This window comes from Charadrius vociferus, unplaced genomic scaffold, assembly GCF_000708025.1.
Source record: "Charadrius vociferus isolate BGI_N301 unplaced genomic scaffold, ASM70802v2 scaffold87, whole genome shotgun sequence".
NCBI classification, from domain to species: domain Eukaryota; kingdom Metazoa; phylum Chordata; class Aves; order Charadriiformes; family Charadriidae; genus Charadrius; species Charadrius vociferus.
This window is the reverse complement of record NW_009649314.1, coordinates 494,430-521,238: the sequence shown is the minus strand read 5'-3', so window position 1 is coordinate 521,238 and position 26,809 is coordinate 494,430. Positions and strand designations below refer to the sequence as shown.

Here is a 26,809-nt window from a genome sequence, read left to right as displayed (position 1 = left end):
CTGCACCAAAAGATACAGAATGGCCTCTGTCCGTACTGTTTTATGCAAGGACCCACTATAGCAGATGGTGTGGGGGTGTGTGTGTATATAGAGTCATAGAATAGTTTGGGTTGGAAGGGACATTTAAAGGTCATCTAGTCCAACCTCCCCTGCAATGAGCAGGGACATCTTCAACTACATCAGGTTGCTCAAAGCCCCGTCCAACCACACCTTGAATATTTTCAGGGATGGGACATCTACCACCTCTCTGGGCAACGTGGTCCTCTTTTTCACGACCCTCAACATAAAAAATGTCTTCCTTCCATCTAGTCTACATCTACTGTCTTCTAGTTTAAACCCATTACCCCTTGTCCTATAACAATAGGCCCTGCTAAAAAATTTGTCCCCATCTTTCTGGTAGGCCTCCTTTAAGTACTGGAAGGCCGCAATAAGGTCCCCCCCGAAGCCTTCTTTTCTGCAGGCTGGATAACCCTAACTCTCTCAGCCTGTCCTCATAGGAGAGGTGCTCCAGCCCTCTGATCATTTTTGAGGCCCTCCTCTGGACCCACTCCAACAGGAGTGCTGAGCGTGCACTCAGTCCTACTATGTCATTTATGAAGATATTGAACAGTACTGGTCCCAATACGGACCCCTGAGGGGCAACACTTGTCATTGATCTCCATCTGAACATTGAGCCGTTGACCACTACCCTCTGGATGCGACGATCCAACCAATTCCTCATCCACCAAACAGTCCACCCATCAAATCCATACCTCTCCAATTTAGAGAGAATGATGTTGGGGGGGACTGTGTCAAAGGCTATACAGAAGTCCAGATATAGCTCTTCCCTTCTCCACTGATGTAGTCACTCCATCATAGAAGGCCACGAGGTTGGTCAGGCAAGACTTGCCCCTGGTGAAGCCATGCTGGCTGTCTCCAATCACCTCCCTGTCCTCCATGTGCCTGAACATAGCTTCAAGGAGGATCTGTTCCATGATCTTCCCATTGTGTTTTGTGATCTTCACAATGTATACATGATCCTTACAGTATGTATTGTGTACATGTAATACAGATTTATTTTGTGGGGTTTTTTTGTTTGTTTGGGTTTTTTTTGGTGTTCAGAATGATTGAAATAATAACGTGAGAGCTTTGTGGCACTTCACCAGGGAGGTGTTCTTACAGCATTATTTTGAGATTATATATTGTATGCGCTAGGGCTTGGTTCTGTTCTTTTGTGGATACTTGAGGGCACAAGGACTAGGGAATACTGTTGGTAAACTATGTGGGTATACTGGTCCATAGTGTCTACAGAAGGCTGTCCCTGGAGGTAGTTATCTCCCCAGTCATGCCTGGGTTTTGTGTTGGAGAGAAGAAAATGGTTCTTTCCAAAAGACAGCCTGGAGCTATAATGTATATACAAGGCAGATAGTAAAGGTTTTAGACTTGGCTTCTGGAATTAGCCATGGATGCATATGAAAGAGTTATGTCATTCTTATGATTATTATGAAGTATGTTGCCTAATATGAGAAAAGGTTTATTTAAAGCTTTGCTAAATACAGTTTATTTTATGTTCTTTCTATTATGGAAAGTAATATGTGGAAGGGTAATATGTTACTGTTTAGTTAAGGACTTAAACATAAAGTGTATGCATAGCATGACTGAATTTTCAAAGGCAGCCTTAAAACTATCAAATTTAAGAATTAAATGTTTGATTTCACAGAATTATTCTTTGAACATTAGCTTGAAATTGTAGATCTTCTCATTAGGAGTATGGATTTAACTGAAGCTTTCTTTTAATTTTTTTAAAAGATTTTCGGTTGGGCACAAGAATCTCCACCAGATCCGAGGAAGCCCCTGGACACATATTATGACACTGACACTGGACAGCTAATGCTATATCAACTGAAAAAAAATGAAAATCTAACAGCTGATGACTTCAGTAATCTCCAAACACTTCCCGTCATCCAAACCCCTGACATGCAGAGAGGTTTAGATTACTTTCGACCCTGGCTCGACTTTAACAAAAGGCAGCCGTTTCTTCTTGTGGGTCCTGAAGGATGTGGAAAGGGGTAAAAAGTATTTCTTATTTTAAGAAAAATATAATTCTAGCTATTTGTCAAAGTTTGTAATATTTTGTTATAGTGGTTTTATCATTTGACTTTCTGCTAGAATATCACTTGTTCAGGTTACTAATGAAACAAACCTTCTGTAGTGGCAAATAGGTAAATAATTATGAAGATACACGGGAAAGTTCAGGCTGCCACTATGCATCTAAGACATCTGAATGAGACTTTTAGATATGAAACAGGACCTTTGGAAAACCTGTACTGTCCTGGAGCAACAGCTGAAAGATACGTGAGGTATCCAGTCTCATCTCAAGAGGCACTAGGTGTTTGTGTGCAGGCAAAGGAATTTAGTTCAGTCTGTTACCTGTCTTAGATTCCTTATTTAGATAGGTTGGATCACTCTATACAAGGTATTGAGGCTAGGTATTTGTTTTGTGTAGCTGTGTATTACACTTTTATTGAATTTCTCGAATGGAAAGTATTACAATTTTAAAGGCAAGAATGTTTAATTCAGCAAACCTCATGCATCACCTATTACATTAATACAGTATGTAGTATATGCATTTTAATTCAAAATATAGACAATATCTTTGGATACACAGTATTTTAATGCATTTATGTTTTACTTATGCTTATATGTATGTACACATTTGCTTTTTTAGGATGCTTCTTCATTATGCATTTTCTCAACTCCGATCCACTCAGATTGCTACCATTCACTGCAGTGCACAAACTACTTCTCAGCATCTTCTGCAAAAATTAAGTCAAACTTGCATTGTAATCAGTACAAACACTGGGCGAGTGTACAGACCAAAGGACTGTGAAAGGCTTGTTTTGTACTTAAAGGATATCAATCTACCCAAACCTGATAAATGGGGAACAAGCACTCTCGTGGCTTTTCTACAGCAGGTGAACACTTACCTCTGTTATTTAAAGAGACACTTAAATATACTGGAAAAAGTTTAGTGTATGTAGTAAATACCTACATTGATTATTTTCAGAGTTAACATCCTGCATCTGTATTGACATTAGTTTTGTTTCTACTTTGATAGAATGTGTAGGTGTCACCCAAAAATAAGATACCATTTTTATTTGGCTTACATGCATAAGGTCAGGTTGGATGGGGCTCTGAGCAACCTGATCTAGTTGAAGATGTCCCTGCTCATTGCAGGGGGGTTGGACTATGTGACCCTTAAAGGTCCCTTCCAACCTAAACTATTCTATGGTTCTATGATTCTGTGATAAGTAAATAAAGACAATGCTCGCCTCAACGAGTTACAATGCAGTAGGCATATGAATGACAAGAAAATCATCAGTAGGCAACATTGATACACCAAGGGCAAGTCATGCTTGACCAATTTGATCAAATTCTATGATGAAATGACAGACCTGGTAGATAAGGGGAGAGCAGTGGATATAGTCTACCTGGACTTCACCAAGGCTGTTGATGCTGTCCCCCAAAAGATGCTTACAGAAAAGCTGTTGATGTACATGCTGGATGAGCAGTTGGTGAGGTGGGTTGAAAACTGGCTGAACAGTCAGGCCCAGAGGGTGGTGATCAGTGGCACAAAGTCTAGTTGGAAGCCAGTACCTGTTTAACATCTGCATTAATGATCTGGACAATGGGGCAGAGTGTGCCCTCAGCAAGTTTGCAGCTGACACCAAATTGGGAGGCGTAGTATACCTCTGGCAATTAAGAAAACAGTAATAATGGTATACTTCTCACTATTTTTTTGTAATGTACTCTGCTGGCTTTCTTTTAATGAAACATTTATTTAATTATTAAAGGTTCTTACATATCAAGGATTTTATGATGAAAATCTGGAATGGGTTGGTTTAGAAAACATCCAAATTGTGGCTTCCATGTCTGCTGGAGGAACATTAGGAAGACATAAACTTACTTCCAGATTTACTTCTATTGTTCGTCTCTGTGCAATTGAGTAAGTACGTGGAAATTAGGTTGACCCTCAGAACTCAGATTCATCCTCTGTCTATAAGGCCCTTGCTCAATTTAGTCTTTATGAAGATGTGACTGTTCGTCTTTCATCTTTTCTAACAATTTTGGATCTTCAGATTTGGTGCTGTTCGGTGCCTCTTGTCACTAGAAACCAGCTAAGAAGAGATCTGTAGCTACCTGTTGATAGTGAAGTGTTTGAGATATGTTTCCTGTGGGATGATTTTGCTTTCAGTAAACCGCTTTCTGCAGCATCATATTAACGTTCTGTTTTGTTACAAAATTAGAGAAATTGTAAAGAAGTAAGTTTGTTTGTTTTTAAGTTTGAACACATTTACAGATGTACTTAGAAAATTTCTGAGGGTGGCCTATTGCAATAAAACTGTAATTTTACTTAGCTGCTAGGTGGAGATGCTCTTCATTGAAATGTATCAGTAATTGTGTATATAACTTTGAATCTCTTTTAATAAAAAAATTAACAAAGATAGTCCTTAATGATTTTCTTTTCTTTCTAGCTATCCAGAAAGAGACCAACTGCAAACTATTTATAGTGCTTACTTGGAACCTGTACTGCAGAAAAACCTAAAGAATCACCCTGTTTGGGGTTCTTTACCAAAAATACATCAGCTAGCAGGATCTATGGTTCAAGTATATGAACAGGTATGGAAATTTAATTTCTTTTTTCAAGGAAATGGAGAATTCCTGTTTTTTTTTTTGTTTTTATTATTATTTATTTAAATAATTAGCTATTGATATTAACAAAAGAATAAAAAGGTTTATCAGTATTAAAATTCAAGTTTATATCTTTTTCATAACGTTGATATGAATTTTAGAGCTACTTACTTGCAGAGAATTCTAGGTATTAGAGGCAAACTGAGTAAGTGGTAAGTGCTCTTGCTTTCCCACAGATTTATTGTGTGATTTTTGGCAAGCATTTTAACCGATCTTTGCTTTCAGTTCCTGATTTATAAAATGTGTATAGTAGTGTTTTCCTACTTAATGGATAAGGAGATAGTGTACTTCAAAGATTGTTAGGTGCTCAGGTATTATGGATAGGGATAAGAGGTATGAGGGTGGAGTCCTTTACACACATCAAGGACTACCTATTAAAATTTTATACTGTTAAAAACAGGTATTTAGACACACAAGTTCATTTTATCCCCCCACTTAAAATTTTATGGACTTCTGTCTAGCAAAACACTTAAGTACGTGTTTTTCTTAATCATGTCCATAGCCTTCCTGGGGTGGGTACTGTGGGTATGTAAGTGCTTATTGTATGTTGCAACAATGTATGCATGTCCCCGTCTAGACCGAGCCATGATATAAAACTGATCTTTATGACTGGAATGTGGTTATAGTCGCTGGCTAGCATGCACCAGTTAGAAGTTTCATATGATATTATCAATGTATTCTAAGAAATCTAAGTTGAAATCTCATCATGCCAGCACCAAACAACTGATGAAGGCAGTTATTCTTTGAATTTAGGTAGTTTTCTATTACGCTTTTATATTTCCTTTGCATTTTATATTTGGTATTGCTTTAAAAAAATTGTGTGTTTTGTCTACTAATACTGAACTAACAGTCCTAGGTGACATGTGCAGTTGTTTGCATCAAAAATGGTACAGAAGAAACGTTCTAATTATGAGAAATTCTGTCTTTTGTAGTCAGAAAACAATATTTAAACAATTAATCTCTTCACTTTTCAAAAAAACTATTAATAAAATAGCTAAATATATAGACCAAATAAAAAACTAATTTGTCTGGTATTTTAGAAAGAATTAAAGCTACGTTTCCAAGTGCTTTACATTTTAAAACATCCCTTCCCCCCCCACCCCCCTCCCCCTTAACTTTTGTTTTTAGGTACGAGCGAAATTCACAGTTGATGATCGCAGTCATTACCTTTTTACACCATGTATTCTAACTCAGTGGGTTCTTGGTTTATTCAGATATGATTTAACAGGTGGTAAGTCACTTATTTTGTTTTCATTGATAAAGCAGTTCTAAAATGGCCTAAATTATTATTGATGTAAGTCGTACTGTTGACTCCACATGCAACTCGTTCACCTGTGTTACTCTTTCTAAACTGTGAACTGTCTGTAACTCAGTAGAAGGAAAAATGCCTAACAATTTATTCCATAACCTATACTAAACAAGTTTAAATGCCTCCAATGATATTTCAAAATATGTGCAGGAGCTATTTCTAGATTAAGAAAAATTGGTAGGTGGGGGCTGCATTCTCTACTATGGGAACTTGGAAATGTACCCCTTACTACCCACCTTTTTCTTTTTTTTTTTTTTTTGGTGAGGGGGGAGTGGGGTTGTATTGTGGGTTTTTTGCGTGTGTATCTTGTCTTCTGGATTCCCAGAGAATTGCCTCTCATGGTTGTCTTTTTATACCTGGTTGTATAAACTTGGTGAGGTGACTGCAGAACTACAACTGATACACATCATCTATGACCTACTTAACAAAAGAATAATGTAACCACCCTTAAACATCTAGAAAACTCTCTCATCTGTGTGAAAGTTTACAAATATCTATATAAGAGCCTAAATACTTTCACAGTTGATTCCATTGCTGTATCTGAAGGTGACATATGCATATGCTTTTTCAGTGATAATAATATGGCGTGTCATTTACTCATCTCAACTTCTATCTAACTTTTGTGAAGAATACTGAAGCTTTTTATTCTCTAGTGGCATTTTAGAATACAGATTGTTTGGGGTATTTATTGTTGTTTTAGTATTTCTTATCAGTCTTTCTCTTCACCTTAAAAACAGTCTCCTGGATTTGCTTGTTTTCATTGCTTGGAATTTTGTCTTTTAATTTTTACTTTGTGTGCAACATCTTCTCCATTTGCATTAGAATGCTAGTACTAAACTGGAGAACTTGTTTTAATAGAATATGTCTCATTTTATCTTGTAATGATCCATAAAGATATTATTAAAAAACACTTCTTAATGTTTACTTTTTCTCTTATTTCTTCCTTACTGATGCTCTCCTGCTGGTATGTAATTTCACTTACTGATTTTCAATCTCATATTTTGAAACAGAAAATTTGAGAAATGTAAAATTTAGTATAAATATGTAAAGTTAAATCTCTCCTTAAATTTTGTAGGATCATCGATACAAACTGCAGACTGTGTATTGGAAATTGTTGCTTATGAAGCACGTCGTTTGTTCCGTGACAAAATTGTTGGCATAAAAGAACTTCATGCATTTGATAATATTTTGATGAAAGTGTTTCAAGGTGATTGGGGCTCAGATGTTCTGGACAATATGGCAGGTAAACCAATAGAGGCATACTACAAACTTGAAATATTTGTTTAGGAACTGCCTAATCAAATCAGTCTGATCAAGTCATATAGCATATGAGCTGAGCACCTAAACTTTCAAATGTTTCCTTTTATTTTCACAGATACCTTCTATGTAACTTGGGGAGCTTGTCAAGAGGCATTCATCACACCAGGACAGGCACTACCACCACATGGGAGGCCACTTGGCAGACTAAACTCAACAGACCTGAAAGATATTATTAAAAAAGTGAGACGTGATTAAAGAATATACACATCAAGGATTCACAGCAATTATTCTAGATATGTTTTTCAGGAAGTAACATGTGAGCACCAGGTTTAGGGTAGGGTCTATTGCTTGTTCAAGGAATCATCATTTGCATTTGGTCAAGTGAGGGAGGGTTTGTGATGCTGTGTGGCAGGCAGCAGGAAGTATCGTGTAGCAAGGTTATTTTAATGAAAGGGCATCAGTCACATTGGCTGGAGATTTATAACAGTTTGATGAACAACATTTTGAGAAACATTGGTGTGCATATATGTTTGTGTATTGTTTGAGTACCAAAGTATTTTATTAATTAATTACCTTCTAAATTTGTAACTTGCTAATGTAATTTTTATTTGAAGAAATACAAATTGTTTGTTTGGAGATATGGCTTGCTGTTATACAGGAAAATACAAAAAATGAGCTTGATGAGGAAATGCAAACATGTTAACTCGGCTAGGCTGACTGACTTTCAGGATGAGAGCTTTGAAATCGTCTCCCCTTACTAGTAGTGTTTGATGGACTGATCTTGTAGATGGTAAACTACTCCCTCTCCTTAGTTGCCAATTTGTCACCTGTAGACTATACAGGAATTGATAAAGTTCAATGGCCTCAGTAGTCAGAGAGTTTGTTCTTTTTTCTGACTACGCAATTACATTGGGCTTCAAAGATGAGGTTTTATTAAGTATAAAAAGGGCAGAAATTAATCATGGGATCTGTTATTATATGTGTTTCACTAGGAAATTCCATAATCTGCAATTAGGCAGCAATTAGCTGCCTAACACACTCTTCTAAATTATACATTAACTGATCTGTAGTCAGAGACACAGCTCAGACTTTGTTGTTGTCTGTTATTTAATTTTAATTAATTCAGTGGTAGATTTTTATTTCAATATATCAAAGACTTCTAGGATATCCTAGTGCTGGGGGTAATGTGATCTATTTATTACTGGTAAAGGGCATGTGAGGTATCTAAATTATGTCACATAAATAATTTATTTGTAATGAATACCAGCGTGTTCTCTTAAGCTTTCAAGCCCTTCTTTTCTAAATTTTTAAATGTTGGATGCTTTCATATCTTACTGCTTTTACTTATTATTAGTGAACACTTTTTTTTTTTTTTTAATAGGGTATTATTCATTATGGGCGAGACAAAAAAGAGATAGAGATTTTACTGTTCCAAGAAGTCCTCAGTTATATGTCTAAAGTGGACAGAGTACTAAGTTTTCCTGGAGGATCACTTCTTTTGGCAGGACGGAGTGGTGTGGGTCGTCGAACAGTTACCTCTTTAGTTAGTCACATGCATGGAGCTGTTCTGATTACACCCAAAATTTCCAGAGGCTATGAGCTGAAGCAGTTCAAAAATGATCTTAAATACGTAAGTCACTCAGTGTCTTCACCTTTATAGTGTTGTAGGTGTGTATTAAAAAAAAAAATAATAAAAAAAAAATATGGGAATTTTGAAGGACACAAATGTTGTGTGAAGAGATATTTTAAGAAAAGCAAAATGTCAACAGTCTGAATGAAACAAGGAGATTTTTAGAAGTTCACAGGGTCTAGATATGTATACTTTATATATTTATTTTCTCTCTACTATGGTCTGCCAGTTAATAGGATAGTAGCTGAATCAAGTAACATTTTAGAGATTGATGAAAGTGTACATCTTATTTATAAACAAATGCAAACCTCGAATCAGGAGTTTCCCAATACCTTCAGCAATGTTAAAGAAAATTCTAGGTCTAAGCCCATATAAAAAAGCAATGCAGCTCTATAATTGAGTCACATCTGGAACATAAATGTACTCTGTGGAAGAGTCTGTTTTTTAATCATTTTTTCATTACCAAGCTGTACATCTAGGTAGAAAGTTCTGTATATTTGATATCTCATATAACTGAATCACCTAGTAATCTTTTGTAGATACATAATAGTGTAGACGCTGTGGAAAAAATATCTGTGTAATATATAAGCAAGGAAAGATTATCATTCTCTTATGAACAATATATATATTCCATATACAGAGATGTAAATGTCTTCCCTGCTTCTAGGTGATGGAGCTTGCGGGCATTGAAGCACAGCAGGTGGTATTGCTGCTCGAAGACTATCAATTTGTTCATTCCACATTCCTTGAGATGATCAACAGTTTGCTGTCTTCAGGTGAGACAAGTCCAAAAATATTATGGTACTACTTTTACCAGACAGAATTAGCTCAATGAGAGAGAATTAGATGGTGCTTTCTAACTTTATGTCCAAACCAAAAGTGCTAGTTAGCTTTCTACAGTGTTTTAGCTAGAGTGCTTGTACATGAGAAACTGACTTGAAGTTCACTTAGGTATCCTTTAACCTGCCCTACAGTACGGGTGCTTTCAGTTCCTCAAAGTTGAAAGTTAAGTAACTTATTTCAAAGGAGTTCTTCATAGTAGTGTAGCAAAATAATAATTTATTCTACTCTACAGCTTCCCTTTTTTAATAAAATTCAAAAATGAGAGATGTCTCAATGTTTTATTACATTGTATAAACTGAGTCTTTTACTTAAATGAACATCAGCAAAGCCTGCTTTTCTGAAAGTAATGAGATGATAAATAAAGTCACTTTTGTTATTTGTTATTTTATTATCTAGTTTTGTTCCTCAATCAGAAAGGTCATTGAAGGACTGAGTCTAACTTACTAAATGTTTTTTGGGATTGCAGTAGTTTAAGAGTTGATTGATAAGAGCACCAGATTTTTCTGTCTCCCAGGCACAAATCCAAATCTCCTTACAGTGTCAGATTCTCGTCATCCAGTGTTAAACCTCTATGTCTGAGGATCTAGATAACTACTGAGTTTCATGTTTCTATTTTCTGGTGTATGACAAAGTCTAGTTTGATTTATTTTGTATGGAGTATTGGATCACTGTCTTTGGGTAGATCTGAATCAGTTTTTGAAGTAGATTTCATTAATACGAAGTAGGCTGTTCCAATTAAATGGAATCACTATAATTTGTTTTGTTGTTTTCATGATACCATGAAAAGAATGATCAAGTACAAGGGATGATAGTCATGAAAGTGTAGAGGTGAATACCACCATATTCAAATGCTCTATACAGAGGATTCAAAGGAATCCTTTAAAGGAATTTGAAGAATTATAGTGTATTTGATCTGACATTTTAAATTCATTCTTGAAATAGGAGAAGTTCCTGGGCTATATAAAATAGAAGAATTAGAACCACTGCTATCTCCTCTGAAGGATCAAGCTTCACAAGATGGATTTACAGGACCAATTTTCAACTATTTCACATACCGTATGTGAACAGAATTATTATTTATTTCAAAGTTACAAAACTGGTATAATAATGGACAAATAATTTCTAACATGGTCCTTGTTTGGTGTGCATTTTAAATTTTCAGTCAGTTATTAAAAACCAGGCAGGAACAGTGATTACACTATGATATTTGAGGGTACAGAACACTCAGCTTAAAAGTCATTCTTCTATCTGAAATTTTGTATCCATGAATGTTCTACGAAGCTGTTATGAAATCTATTGTTGAAAGTAATTAGGAGGAAGAAAACTTTTGTTCCCATTGTCTACTGGTTTGTTTACCTTATATCTAGTAACACAGTTTTCTTCTATTTGTGAATTATACCTGCAAATCACTTTGGATTCTGAGTGCCCATAAACAGGTTTACAGATAGGTTTCTTAGTTATTTGTGTTTCTTCCTTGGCCCAACAAGAAGATTAAATAGTTCACAAATAAATAGGAATATGTCACTGAAAGAATACGGATGTTGGCAGTCATACTCAAGGGCTCTGGAACTACTTCTAATTGATTCTATTAGTCTATATTGATTGGAATAGAACTAGTGGCATCGCTGTGACGAGTGTTGTTCCTCAGGGATCTGCATTGGAACCGGTACTGTTTAATATCTTCATCAATGATATAGACAGTGGGATCGAGTGCACCCTCAGCAAGTTTGCAGATGACACCAAGCTGAGTGGTGCAGTCAACACGCCTGAGGGACGGGGTGCCATGCAGAGGGACCAGGACAGGCTCGAGAAGTGGGCCTGTGTGAACCTCCTGAGGTTCAACAAGGCCAAGAGCGGAGTCTTTCACCTGGGTTTGGGCAACCCCCGGTATCGGTCCAGGCTGGGGGATGAAGGGATGGAGAGCAGCCCTGCCAAGAAGGAGTTGGGGTTACTGATGGATGAAAAGCTGGCCATGAGCCAGCAATTGTAGAATCACAGAATCATAGAATGGTTTAGGTTGGTAGGGACTTTAAAGATGGTCTAGTGCCACCCCCCCTGCCATGGGAAGGGACACCTTCCTCCAGAGCAGGTTGCTTAAAGCCCCATCCAGCCTGGCCTTGAACACCTCCAGGGATGGGGCCTCGCAAAGCATGCTTTCAGCCCAGAAAGCCAACCGTATCCTGGGCTGCATCAGGAGGAGTGTGGCCAGCAGATCAAGGGAGGTGATTCTGCCTCTCCACTCTCCTATGGTGAGAAGTGACCTAGGGTACTGCGTCCAGCTCTGGAGCCCTCAGCACAGGAAGGACATGGACCTATTGGAGTGGGTCCAGAGGAGGGCCACAAAGATGATCAGAGGGCTGAAGCACCTCTCCTATGAAGACAGGCAGAGGGCGTTGGGGCTGTTCAGCCTGGAGAAGAGAAGGCTCCGGGGAGATCTTATTGCGGCCTTCCAGTACTTAACGGGGGCCTACAGTAAAGATGGGGCTAAACTTTTTAGCAGGGCCTGTTGCAATAGGACAAGGGTAATGGGCTTAAACTGAAAGAGGGTAGATTCAGACTAGATAGAAAGAAGACTTTTTTGAGGATCATGAAACAGTGGCACGGGTTGCCCAGAGAGGTGGTAGATGCCCCATCCGTGGAAATATTAAAGGTGAGGTTGGACAGGGTTCTGAGCAACCTGATCTAGTTAAAGATGTCCCTGCTCATTGCAGCGGAGGTTGCATTACATGATCTTCAACGGTCACTTCCAACTCAAACTATTCTATGAGTTAAATGCTGTCAGCTCTTCTAAATTAAAAAAATACAATGTAATATGCATAATGAGTATATACGATATCAAATTAATTTAAGTTCTGCTTATAAACATTCCTTCCCTAATCTGACGTGGATCCTTTTTCAGAAATTAAGTTTCGATAAGTATTTGAAGGAGAGTAAATTAGGTTTTATTTGCAATACATCTACCATTGTGTAGTCAGATTGTTATCTACTAAATGTTTAATATGTTGCATTTTCTTAGGGATACGACAAAATCTGCATGTTGTCTTGATCATGGATTCTACCAATTTAAATTTCACAATAAACTGTGAAAGTAATCCAGCACTTTACAAGAAATGTCAGGTTTTGTGGATGGAAACCTGGTCAGAAAACAGTATGAAAAAGGTAAATTGCATTAATTAAAAACTGTGACTCATTTAAATTAATATCTCTGAAAATAATTGAGCTTTAATGAATAAGATCAAAATATTTAAAGTTGTGATCAAATAATTGTCATTGTACTTATTTAATGCATTTGTGCAGTCCTAGAAAGATAGAAAATTCTGCAGAACAGTTAAGTAATATTAGCATTGTTACTTTACCGGTAACGTTTTTGTTCTCTCAGTGGGCTGTCTTGAACAAAATGCTGACTGCCATGACTCTGATCAAACACAGCATTTAAGAACAAAATACCAATAGACTGCAAGCAAAATGGTAAAGCCAACTATGCTGATATCTGCTGTTACTAGTATGCTTGACGGGTATTTTAAAAATAGATTTGTATGTGTATATGAGCTGCTATAGATCTAAGATTGCACTGTAAACCTTATGTTATTCTTGAATCTTTGTTAAGTGTTTTACTTGATGGAACAGAGTCAGTGTGTTCTTTTTAGGATCAAAATCTGCTTATTTCAGGACGTTCACAGGGTAGGTTTGAGAAAGATATATCTTATTTCTATATATTAAGAGATTGTCAAATCCAGATCCAGTACCGGGTAGGCTGCCACAGCTTCGTGGCCCCAACTTGAACCAGTGGTGAAGCTGATCATGTATTCCCAGTACGCACATATGCAAACACATATATACAGTACATATGTATGTGTGGTTAGCCACACAGAACAACACAAACAGAAACCTTCAGCACAAACACAAACAGCACCGTTGGCATCATCCTGTTCCCCTCTCTGAGTAATCGCAGTGAAGGTCCGTTAGTGGGAAATATGTACATGTGCAGAATGTGGATCCCCCTACTAACTGGGCACAGACACACAGACCCACCAGTAACTGCCTCTGGATCCCCTGGTCTCCCCAGTTGCTGGCATCTGAATGTACAAGCTGCGGAGGCTTCAGCCCCACTCCAGCTGCAGCCACAGACTGCCTCACTGTGCATGCACACACATGTGCACACAGTGGATCCTTCCAGAAACTGGGCTTAGACATCCGGTCCATCTGGTAGCTGACCTTGGATTGAGGATCTCCCTGCTGTGTCCTGCGCAGGCGCGTACGCGTACACGTACTCACGCACAGCCACATGCAGCTGGGTCTCGTTTGACTCCCAGACTCCACAGTCTCTCTCAGGGAGTTGGGCTGGACCTTCTAGTCCCTCTGGCAGCCAACTCCTGGGGGTGCCTTACCAACCCCTGGTGAGTCTTGTGCAATCTGAAATGCTCTTCCAGCTGCATTCCTTAATGTGTCCCAAGACTCCTATGCAGTAACCCCCTCAGTTTAGTGTGTAAAGTGATCTGGCCTCTCCCATTGACTGATTGTGATGGGTTTCACACCTGGACCATGGGGTTGGTTGCTGTCCTGGGAGAGCCGTGGGAGCAGGTGGCACAGAGCATCCATTTCTGCCTGGGTTACTGGGGCTTCCCCACCTGCCATTATGCCTCAGTTCGAACAGCAGGTTGTACTGAAAGTCTGTTTTGGCAAAAATGTTTGGACCAGCGCTGTCCACAGTTAAAAATACTTTTCAGAGTATTTTCACTTTCCCTTCAATAGGATTTTTCTTTTTTTAAAGTGGAGTCATATCATTTAGTCATATGCCAGAATCTTTGAATATTTTTTTTTTATTTTTAGCATTGTACGTTGTGTAGTTGATAACATACAAAAGTAAGCCCACTCTTAGATGACAAAAAAGGCTTCAAAGACTTAGCCTTAGGCATTGTTTAATTGTAGTGTTGTATCTACAGCAGTTGTACGCAAGACTGTCTTATTTCCTGTTGAGTTGTATATCTTTTTACTTCTTTGACATTTGTATTATTGTAAGAGTCCTCTGGGAGTTAATTGCTCTTCCTTACAGCCAGCAAACGCTCCTCTCCTTGAGAGAACAGGAAGTTATCAGTGACAGGGAAAGGCAGAATTGATCTTTTTAGTGCTACAAATATTCTGTAAATACCTTATTCTGAATAAAGCTGTCATATTCAGTCTTTTCAAATGAGAAAGCAGATTGAAGATTTTGGTTTTTTATGTTAACTCAAATTTTCATTGTTTGCAATTTTCATACAAAAGTTCACGTTCATTTTTTTAGATACCTGAAATGCTTCTCTGTGATTCAGACGAACAAGAAAAGACTGGAAAAGCACATAAGGAACTTAAGAAAAAATATTCAGGTAATATTTAGGTGGACCCGCTATTTATTATTACTTGTTATTGAGTCATGTGTTGGATGTGGATAATAGCGCAGATACTTTGAGTATGTTTTCCCCAGCATATCCACACACTTTGGTATTGTTCACATGGCAGACATTTTGCGCAAGGGAGCATGAGTCTGGAACATACATCCTGACTGATCACACTCTGTCTCTTCTGTCACAAGCAATCATTACATTCAGTTTTATAAACTGATTAAGCTGCATCTTGTTTTGTTTTGTTCTGTCTCGTCCTTCTATGTGGATGTTATTTCACAATCTCAAAATTTTATGTTTTGAGAGCTTTTCAGTCTATATGTTTTCATTATTCTTGTCCTAGACCTGCTTATTTTCCTTTAATACTCCTTTCTCTCCAATAACTTTCATTTCTTGTAAGTCTTTTTCAGAATTACTTGTTTTTATAATAAAACTTCAAGTGTAATCATTTAAAAATAGGGTGTTAAGCATAATCTAGGAGACCAGTGCCAGCACTCATTTGCATAATACTGCTTTTAGCCACTTTTTATAAAGCATTAGTCTAAGTAGCACTTAGAAGTCATGGAGCCAACAGAGCGTAAAATGGTAAGTGATTTGCTTGGGGTTTTCTTGTTTTGTATTGCTTTTTAGTAGGCATTCCAGCCCATCAGAATAATGGCCAAATTTAGGATTTAGTGTTCGTGCTACCATCCATCTTTGTCCTAGATCATGGTACTTAAACTATGCCTCAGTACTTATTGAAGGCATTCATTTGTATGTAGATACGTTTTAGCATTTTTTTCTTTTATAGGGTAATAGCAATTTTACAGTATCTTTGGGCTTTTTTTTGACAAACTGTTCAACAAACTGAAGGACCTGGAATGTTCAGAAAAACCTTTTAGTCTACCTGTCATCAGAAACAAGGGAGAAGACAAAAACACATGGGCTTCCTTTCAAAAAAAGTCCAAGTATTTTCAAATTCAATTTCTGTGGAAATAAAGTTTATTTTCTAATTAGCCCTCAGTAATCTGCAATTAATTTTGCCTTCTTTTCCAAACATCAATGAAATATTTTACAGTTTTGAAACAATTTCAGTTTCTGTCTTTCAGAGGAATGTGTATTTCAAATGTAATTACATGCCGTTTCTTTGAGAGTACTTTGAAAAAAGTATATTCTTTGTAGTATTTTGAATGCCCTTTATTCGTACCTCAAAAAACATACTCTGTTGTTCTTCCTCAGTTATTTTAATACGAGATAAGAATGAGCGCATTATTATCTGTGTAACAAATTATGTTGTACAGGTGATTCTGATTTTCTGAAGTCATTTCTGGCAATCCATGAGTCATGTAAAATGTATGGAGCGACGCCTAGCAGGTATATGACATTCCTTCATGTATACAGTACCATCAATAACAGTAAAAGAAGAGAGCTAATAAAAAGGCAGAACCACTTGCAGGTATGTATTTAAAACATTTTAACTTATGCCATTTCAAAATACTCTCACATTTGGAAATGTTTTGTGTATTAATGGGCTGTGGCTGCTAACATGGTTGTGTCCTGTGTTGGTTGTTGGTATGTGCTCATGTTGTGGTTTCAGGAGAGGAACTGTATGAATCTTAATGCACATCTCTGTTCAAACGCCTCAAAGAGTGAAGAGCAGTTTCTTGTTTCTGTTAATATTTTTCCTCAAGAATGTATCAGACTGGGTATGTTTTCTTAGACGAGTAGAAAGTACTTGAAAGCACTTTAAATTTTTTCACCCATATGTACTGAAATTTTGTTGCAAACAACCCATCATCTTTCCATCAATTTAAGTCCTGCCTCTGCCTGTATAATTTTTCGCTATGTGGCTCCATGTTCCATCCCTTTCTTATGTCTCTACAGCAACTTCCCGCTTCGTGTGTTTCTTGTGTCCTTCTAGTTCAACAACCTGTATCTTATGGCGCTCTTGTGTACCTTTGGCCAAGATTCCCTTTGTTGTGATTTTGTCTTAATTTGTGTTTTGGAATTGATTTCGAATTCCTTTTCTACACATCAGACTTTTACACAATTGTAGACCAAATGCAGTTCACCTCACAGATGTCACTTTACTCCTGTTCTGTATGCATAACATGCTTACTTTTGAAACCCATTAATTATCTTTGCAGTCATGTTTCCTTCCCTCCTCCTCCCCCAGTATAGTTCTGGAAAGATCCATATGATGCTTTAGGACATGTAACTTCTGTCTTTACCCCTCTCCCTTCCCTTTCAGCTCCTTTTCCCAGTGACCCTTGTTGCTATTCTGAAACCACGCTTGCAAAGTTCTTTTTCTTCTTAAAGCATCTGTCAACACCAAATTACTTCCTTGCTCTGTATTCTACACTGTTTTTATTCTGCCTGCCAATATTTTTCCATTACTGTAGTAAGCAATTTGAGAGGATTTATGTTCGTAATGATAGAAATTGCTTTTTTATTTATTTAGAAAGTAGCTGTGGTTTGTTCATGACAAACACTCATTCAGTTGTTAAATAAAAGTAATAATTTACATGAAAATTAGAAATGTGTATCCTAAATCAAAACATCTTCCAGGTAATATTTTTTTTTTTTTCAAATGTGTCTTGAAATAATTCTGTTATCTGATTACCACAGAGTAAATAATTTAGAAAGTGTGAATAAAGAAAATAGTTATTCTTAAGCATAATTGAAGCTTTGTTTTATGTACATCTCTGTTCGTTAGAGAATGTTCAAATATGATAATGCTTCGATTTGTTTAATTTTTGTAGATTTTCTTTTAGAGGAGATATATGGAGTTAATATCAGTTAATTGAAATGCTATTGAATTAATGAGAAAAACATGTACTAGTTGCCGTTCCATTAAAAGTTTGTTATTTTGAGAATTTTGTTTTCAACTTTTTGATGTAGTAAGAGATCTTACGGCAACACATCTGGTAGTGTCAAATCTCATTTTTTGTGTTCAATAATACTAAGAAAATGTAAATAATATTGAGAAAATGTGGAACAAATTAAAAATTTAAGAATATATATCACTATTAGTTACTATTTGTAACCAACCTTAATTTAAATCCATTTAAAATTCATTGCTAAGTAACCGCTGCTTATAAATCTTTCTAGGCAGGTGTTTCAAAGCTGAATGAAGCTAAAGCCCTGGTAGATGAACTGAACAGAAAAGCTGGAGAACAAAGCATTTTACTCAAAACGAAGCAGGATGAGGCTGATGCTGCCCTTCAAGAAATTACAGTATCTATGCAGGTATTGTGTACAGCCACATCAAAAGTGAAAAAAAAGAGATGCTTTTCTAGTTTTGGTCTCCATAACTGCCTGTGCTTTGTATCCTTTTCAAGGGCTACAAAACCTGATGCTTTTACAAGAATTTGCCTAAGGGGATGGATAATCCCTGAAGCTTGAATAAACTTTCAGCAGGACAGAGGATTGTATAATTTAAGTCATATTTGAACTGATTGAGTAGGAAGAGATCAGTGCAAGTTTTGCACCTGAGTAGTATTTACTGCTCTAGTTTTTATTCTGAAAGTTTTCCTAGAACTTCATAAATTGAAATGGATCCATTTTATAATGTTTATTACAGATAGGACTTTAAACAAAATACTGACAAGTAGCACTATTTAAGTAACAAATACCAGGAATTAAATTTGTAGACTATTAGAAAGCATTCATTTCATGAAGTCCAGTCCTCTGAAGTTAATCTCAAAGAAGGTTCATCACTCCTTGAGTTTTTATTCTTCAGCCCAGAAGTAGACCTTCTGGTTTTTGAGGAGGTAATTTTCTTCAGTAGTGTTTTCTCAGATAAGTAAAATCCTTGTGTAGAAAATGGATCTCTACATTGATACTTCCAGAAATCATAAATGTAGGATAAGCTGTAATGAATCTGCTATTGTTGGACTGTTTGCTTGGTCAGGTGGTTTGGTTGGATCAGTCTAAAGCAAACTTAAATAAAGAAGCTCAATGACAAAGATGTTCTCTGTATGCAGTAAAGTAGATGCCTGCTCTTTCAAACCATTTGGTTCACAGTGCTTTAAAGGTGCATAACTTCCCATTTTTGTAAGTCTACTTCCATTGGCAATTTTTAATACTTTTAGGCTCTATCTGCCTGCTGTACATGAATTTGAATAATGATGATTGGCTTGGTGTGTTCAGTGCTGGCTTCAAAGAATTTGTTATGCCGTTTTCCCTGATTTCTGTTTTTAAATCTGCCTGCTCTTGTCCAGTAGAGTTACAGGTTGTGTGGGTAGCACATATTACATTGTAGGCCAAAATCAAAGAATAGGCCAAAAGCAATGAAACATGATGGGCCCACTGACATCAGAAAAATTACAGTAGAATTCTGATTATTTAGATTAGCATAAAGTATAGGTGACCTCTAACATTTTAATGTCACTTCAAATGTTCTAGTTTATGTAAGAGAGAGGGCTCTAATACATCCAGACTCTTTTAATCTTCTTTCAGAGCAAGGCTTCTGACCTACAACTGAATTTTAAGGTTTTCTTATTCAGAGCTATCATTCAGTACGTGTACATTTGCATGAAATGTCTAATCTAGTTTTATGTAGCTAATGTTTTATGGATTCGAATGTAATCTTCAGTGACATGCTGGTCTATAGCTTGGGTTAAGTGCTCAGAAAGATTATTATTAATCTCAAGGTTTTCTCTGCTTATATACATCTGTTACCTTCTGCTACAAGTTTAACTCAGTTCACAATTCCTGGTCATAATAATGTGTATTACTGGAAAATATATAAAAACATAAGCTCTGGGCATTGTTGTCTTGTATCTTCTAGGTGAACTGAGCCCAGAATATTAGTCTTTTATTTTATGCGTTTATCGTCAATTATTTGTTTTTTAACTGGTATTAATAGTCCCTGTTTCGTTGTTTTGGTGGGGTTTTTTTGTAAAATTCAGGATATGTAAGGTCCTTTTTATTGTTGTTTCATGTATTAGGTATTTATTGTTGTATTGAAGTGCTTAGGAGTCCTGGAGATGGCTAATAGTTACTGTCTGCTGTATGGTAGGCACATTACAAATGCAGGAAAAAAAAAAAAAAGTAAACCCAAGCAGCTTACAATATACATGTAGAACATAAGACAGGTATCCTTACAGAAAGATGGGTGCAAATTTACAAGTAAATAATGTATTAGTATTTTTAGGCTAATAGGCTATATTTCGAATGCAAATGCTGCTTTTATAAACATTATAGAAAAGGAGAGTTTTAATGGTGTCATGAAAGAAATAGAAATGTGAGCAGCTACAAAGACAATGGTAGGAAGATACTACTTTCAAATGTAGTAAGAAAGATACAGGGGCTATCACTTTTATCCTTTTAGAGGAGGACTAACATCTTGATAAGGAATAAAAAATTAGAGGCAAGAAGGAAAAAGGTCATAATGAGCCACAAAAATAGAGGTATAGATCTTGTCTGTGGTAAAGCAAGGGAAGGAGACACAATAAAAGCAAAAGATGCTTATTCCATTTAATTTAGTTACATAATTATAAGCTTAAGCCAAATGCTTATGTATATTTTGAATCAACCTGTCTAGTATCAAATAGTCTCAGATATTTTATTGTAATTGGTATTGTGCAAATTCTATTATCATCAAGACTGAAAGAAATGAGACCTAAAGGAATAAAATGTGTTTAAATAGGAAACCTAAAGGTATTCTTTTTTTTTTCTTACAGAGTGCTAGTGAGCGAAAAACAGAAATGGAAAAAATAAAACACCGGATAGCAGAAGAGGCTGCAGAAATAGAAGAAAGAAAAAGAAAAATTGAAGATGAACTAAAGGAGGTTCAGGTAAGAGCTGAGAAAGAAAAGTAATATTTTACAGTCTAATTTTATTTGACTTACTCAAGTTGTGCCGTGCAAAATAGTTCTGCAAAATTAATCCCTTCAATTCTTAAATTTTACTCTAAGCTGTTTTGATATTAAAACTTTCATGCATTAGAAAACAGTATTCTATTTGCCAGATTTAGATTGTCATTTTATCATTTGTGTTCTAGTAGTTCTTAATTACAGAAAGAATTTTCAGGCCAAATCTTACCTCCAGTTGCTATTTCTATTTTGCCATTATCTACAGCTGGGTTCTGCAGATTTTATGGAATGTTTTTCAATTATTACTATCTTATATAAACCAACTACATTACTCTGCCTTGGTCAAGCTGGTAATATTATGGGACTTGGAACTATCAGCTGAATGGAAATAGTTTAATTAGAGACAATTTCCAGTTGTTACTAAATTCTGAAAATGATATATGGTAACAGCACTATTGCAAACTGCTTGTTCAAGAGACCTTACAGCCATTAAGCATCAGTTTTTTGGGCGGGTATGTGTGTCAGTCATTGGTTTTAGTCTCCATTTTTCATCCTGTCCATTTTTAAATTGTACTAAAGAATAAGGAAAAAGTACAGTAGCTTAATTTTTTGCCTTTTAAATATCATAGGTGCCAAGGAGTCAAATCCTTGTATTGAAAGTGACATAGAACTACAGGATTAGCGTAAATCCCTTTCTGTGGTCTTTGATAAATATGAAAGATGTGCAAGGTGTGCACTGTCTTTAATGATAATATTTAATTTTCTCCTGTTTTCTTATAATTTTGTTGCTTTATTGATGAGGATGAAGGCTGTCTGGACTTATTTCACTCTTGAAAAAAGAAAGCCTTTGTGACCTGTACTGCTACGTTTCTTTACAAAGATATCCTCAGGCATGCCTGTAAATAGTAATTAGCATAATTATTAAAACATACCTCTCTCACAATTGAGTTTTAAGCAATGAAAGAGCAAAGACCATGATTGATATTAATACCTATATAATGTTTATGAATTGCAGTGCTGAATGAAAAGTTAGGGAATGTAAGGTTTATAATATGCTGTTTTATACGGAAATATATTTATTATCACTTAATACCTGTTACCCCTGTGCTCGGCACTGGTGAAGCCACATCTTGAGTACTGTGTTCAGTTTTGGGCCCCTCACCACAAGAAGGACATTGAGGTGCCGGAGCGTGTGCAAAGAAGGGCAACGAAACTGGTGAGGGGTCTGGAGCACAAGTCCTATGAGGAGCGGCTGAGGGAACTGGGGCTGTCCAGGCTGGAGGAGAAGAGGCTGAGGGGAGACCTTATTGCTCTCTACAACTACCTGGAAGGGGGTTGTAGAGAGGTTGGAATCAACCTGTTCTGTCAAGTAATAGGTGATAGAACAAGAGGAAATGGCTTCAAGTTGCGCCAAAGGAAGTTTAGATTGGATATCAGGAAGAATTTCTCTACTAAAAGGGTCATCAGGCATTGGAACGTGTTACCGTGGGTGGTGATGGAGTCCCCATCCCTGGAGGTATTTAAGGGTCGTGTAGATATAGTGCTCAGGGACATGGTTTGGTGGTGGGCTTGGCAGTGTTAAGTTAATTATTGGACTAGATGATCTTACAGGTCTTTTCTAGTCTAGGAGATTCTGTGAAACACATGGCCATTTTTTAATAACTTGTACACATGAATACGCATCAGTGGCAGTTGGTTAGGTAATAAAATATGTGAAAAGAACAAGAAATTGTATGAAAACTGGAGTGCCAAATGTTCGGTTTCTTGTATCTTCATCTCTTTTTTTAAATGTGTTTTTGTTTTAAGCCATTGGTTAATGAAGCTAAATTAGCGGTTGGAAATATAAAGCCAGAGTCTTTGTCAGAGATCCGATCACTGCGGATGCCCCCTGACATAATCAGAGACATACTAGAAGGAGTTTTACGGCTGATGGGGATTTTTGATACGTCATGGGTGAGCATGAAGAGGTGAGGATTTTATTTAAGCTTTAAACTTAAACAGTAATTTACAATATGAAATACTTTCTATTATATTCAGGAATAACGTATTCTTCGGTTTCAAAGGGAAATAACCTCTTTAACATTTGTTTCTTTTTTACTTAGTTATTTAATTCTTTTTACAGTTTCTTGGCCAAAAGAGGTGTGAGGGAGGACATAGCAACCTTTGATGCGCGTAATATTCCAAAAGAAATACGAGAGAGTGTTGAAGAACTTCTTTCTAAAAACAGAACATCTTTTGATCCAAAGGTAATTTCTGATTGCATTACATAAAATGAAAAAAGACAAAAAGAAAAAAAAAGAAAAAAAAGACATGATTGATTTACCAACATAATTTTTAGAATGAACTTAAATTAGAGAAAAAGTGATGAATTCTGTTCACAGAATTTGTCAGTATAAAAAGATAAAAGCATAGCAGAGATTGCTATGTTGCGTACTGCCTCTATCAGTGAGAATTTTGTTGGTGACTGAGGAGCTGGTGGGATGAGAAGCCATTACGGAGTCAAGTTCTCAGAGATTTTTGTCAGTCGTATAAATTAGAACTGAGATCAAGGAATTGTAGCTGGCACCTTCTGGCCTCCTCGTAGCAGTAAGGGTTCAACAGTACACAATTAAAAAGAGGGGGACTAATGATGATTACACGTATGGGCGATATTTAAGAATTGCTTTGGCAGTAGCTATAAAAAGGAATTCTTAAATACTAGTTCCTTATTTTTAAAAGGAAAGTTTTAGTTCCCTGAGAAGGAACATGCTGATAAATTATGCATTCATTTAAATCTTCTTAACTTCAGTGAAGCTTCATAGTTTTAAAGGTACCTAGTATTTTTTTTACACTGATTGATAGCCTACAATATGACCTCTTAGTAACAATTTAAAAGATTAGTTCAGTAGAGGAGCTGGCTAACTGGCATATTTAAGTTGATAACTCATAAATCTGTTGCAGTTATTTATTCTGTGTTTATATCATCTACATTATACTTCAAGGACTTTCTTGTAACTGTTACTGATTTTTTTTCAGAATGCTAAACGAGCCAGTGCTGCAGCGGCTCCATTAGCGGCTTGGGTGAATGCCAATGTCCAGTATTCGCATGTCCTAGAACGAATTCAGCCTTTAGAAAAAGAACAGGCTGGCCTGGAAGCGTAAGTTAGACATTGTTACAAAATAAATGCTCTTCATTCCAATGGTGGTGGGTGAAACTAAAGCTGCCAAGGAGGAATTGAAGTTTATTAAAAACAAAAGATAAAAGAAACTGTACCTCATCCATAGGTAATAAAACATTCATGCCGACACAGAAAAAGTAAGTGTGCAATATTTTCTTTTTCCTGGAAGCTATGCCTTGGATATTTTTTGGCCAATCACAAGTTACCTGTCTGAGCCGAAAAGTGTCAGGGAGAAATGAACATCACAGATATGCTTAAAATGTATTCTGTCAGTGAAACTGATACTAATTTATGAGATGTTTAGTTCCTTTTTTTTCACTCATGTACCAAGCCTAATCGGTTTCCCCTTAGGCTCAAAAAGATATGATATAGTCTTATGACCGTCCATAACCTGGGGAATCTATACTGATTATTTTGCCAGATCTTAAAACTCTGTATTGGCAGAATTTATTCTGATCTTTAAGAATACATTTGAATGGGGTGTTTGGTTTCTATTTTTGAAGCTGTGTGATGAGAAGCAGTCAAAACTTTTACATATGAAAACAGATTTTTGTTAATATAAATCACAAGAAAGAACTTTGCCTGAACTATCTCTATGTAAATAACCTTCCAGTTACATTTACTCTTTTTTTTTTTTTTTTCCCTTTGGATCCATAGTCTTAAAATAAATGTTCAATTTTTCTAGTAATCTCAAGAAAACTGAAGACAGAAAACAGAAGTTAGAAGATCTTCTGAACTCTGTTGGTCAAAAAGTATCAGAGCTGAAAGATAAGTAAGTTGTGTTTGTTAATTTCAAGATGTAAATAAAAATGTTGATGATTTTATGGTATGAATAATGAAATTTATCTAACCAAATGTAACTCCCTGCTCTGCAAGATATTTACATCAGAAGTAGCGATGATTAGGCTGTCTATACACTCATTGGAGATAAATAAATACTGTAAGAATATAGTTCATCTCATCGATCAGATGAAATGCTCCTTAAAAGTATCTGCTTCTCACTACTGACTGTGTTGGAATCTTTCAGTGTAGACGATGTAGACGTAAAACATAAGCAGAATGTCTGTTACCTTTTAAATCTAAGGGGACTTTAATGTGACCTTAGGACTTTGGAAACATTCCTATACAAGACTTTTACTGATTACAGCTTGAAAAAAGGCAGTTCTGTTTCTTCTAGGATGGCCTACTTTTCTGACAGCTAGCTAGCTAGTTCCTTTTTTCTTAGCATCTCAAGTACGTGACTCACAGTGGCGTAAGAATTGTTGTGCTGAACCTTTATGTTTTCTCCAAATTCAGTTTAATCCAAGTCTTTTAGTTCAATGTTTCTCTTATGTAGTTAGTGCGGGAGACACTTCACAACCTGACGTATGTGCATAGTACTAAAAGTCATGTTTTGCAGTATGCAAAAAAAAATTGGAGAATTCTTGTCATTCAGCTATGTAACGATGTCTTAGATTAACTAGATACTATATACTATGTATTATTTTTACAATGTGAATTATTAAATGTGTTAAGGTAATTAAATATTAATTAAGCTAATTAGATATTACAAATTACAAAATAATACCTAAACCTTCCCTGTTGTTTGGGGCACGTTCTTACTTTGTAGAAGTTTATAAAATAAAGTACTGTGCATTGAACTGTGGTCATCTGTGTGAATTAGCAATATTCTCTTTTAAAGGTTTCATAGATTAAATTTACCAAAAAGTTACAAATGTGTAGTATGGCATCAAGCCTGCTATTTTCCTGACTAGGTGCGGAACAAAACTTAACAAAAGCGCTTAAATCAAGTCAATCTGTTTAAGTAGAAGAAGGAATGATTTTCAGACATTATAGTCTATATTGCAAATGTATTTTTAAATCTCACCTGTACATCTGTCTACATTTTGTTAGTTAAAAGTCTAACAAGCTCCTCTGCCAATTAAAAGCAGAAGGTATAAAAAAGAGTTGTAGTTGTGTTCTTCTTGAACAATAAGAGAGGAATTCATGACAAATTCAGTCAATTGAACTGCTTTGAAAATAATTTTCCGTAAGTTTAGTAGTTTGTGATAGCAGTTACAAACAGTAGTTGTTTTACAGGTTCCAGAGCAGAACAACAGAAGCTGCAAAACTTGAAGCAGAACTAAATAAAGCTCAGAAAACCTTGAAAGCTGCAGAGGTACTGATAAATCAACTTGATAGGGAACACAAAAGATGGAGCACCCAGGTTAGTGAAAGTTTTCCTAAATACATCTTATAGCTGATCATTTGAAAATATAATTTTTGCACTATTTGGAGAATGTGAGTTATTGTCATGCTGTATGTCTCCTAAGTGTACATTTTCTTGATTTCTCGTTAGAAAGAAAAGCTTTTCTTCCTTTTGAAACTTCCTTTTACTTCACTGTTCAAGTTACCTTACCTGTATCACATAGCTTCTGAATCTGTAAAGAACCCCAGTATTTAATATAGAACATACAACATTCTTTGATGTTTTTCAATCACAATAATAATGTGATTGATATGATGACAGCAGTTGGACCCTCCAAGTTGCGATACAATAAAAAGGGACAGATTTTGGGAAAGCATTAAATAATCAGAGTCTTAAAACATACCTCCTTTATGGCATCGATGTTGGAAATGCAAATGTAGACCTACACAAAACGTTGGGTTACTTTTGAAGTCTTCACTTATGTGTTTGAAACTTTTCTGCTTCTAAAGTAGGG

General features: G+C 36.2%; 1 protein-coding gene across 1 annotated transcript in view; it reads left to right on the top strand.

Annotated features, from left to right (window-relative positions):
- Window positions 1-26,809, top strand: part of DYNC2H1 (dynein, cytoplasmic 2, heavy chain 1) — a 197,053-nt gene that overhangs the window by 47,101 nt on the left and 123,143 nt on the right. Inside the window, exons 43-62 of the mRNA XM_009889410.1 lie at window positions 1,789-2,048; window positions 2,708-2,954; window positions 3,834-3,985; window positions 4,515-4,659; window positions 5,860-5,962; window positions 7,116-7,283; window positions 7,416-7,540; window positions 8,682-8,930; window positions 9,598-9,706; window positions 10,716-10,829; window positions 12,790-12,932; window positions 15,055-15,136; window positions 16,432-16,586; window positions 18,242-18,379; window positions 20,818-20,931; window positions 22,756-22,916; window positions 23,072-23,195; window positions 23,965-24,086; window positions 24,793-24,879; window positions 26,187-26,313. Coding sequence (XP_009887712.1) covers window positions 1,789-2,048; window positions 2,708-2,954; window positions 3,834-3,985; window positions 4,515-4,659; window positions 5,860-5,962; window positions 7,116-7,283; window positions 7,416-7,540; window positions 8,682-8,930; window positions 9,598-9,706; window positions 10,716-10,829; window positions 12,790-12,932; window positions 15,055-15,136; window positions 16,432-16,586; window positions 18,242-18,379; window positions 20,818-20,931; window positions 22,756-22,916; window positions 23,072-23,195; window positions 23,965-24,086; window positions 24,793-24,879; window positions 26,187-26,313 — 2,925 coding nt within the window. The remainder of the gene's footprint in view (window positions 1-1,788; window positions 2,049-2,707; window positions 2,955-3,833; window positions 3,986-4,514; window positions 4,660-5,859; window positions 5,963-7,115; window positions 7,284-7,415; window positions 7,541-8,681; window positions 8,931-9,597; window positions 9,707-10,715; window positions 10,830-12,789; window positions 12,933-15,054; window positions 15,137-16,431; window positions 16,587-18,241; window positions 18,380-20,817; window positions 20,932-22,755; window positions 22,917-23,071; window positions 23,196-23,964; window positions 24,087-24,792; window positions 24,880-26,186; window positions 26,314-26,809) is intronic.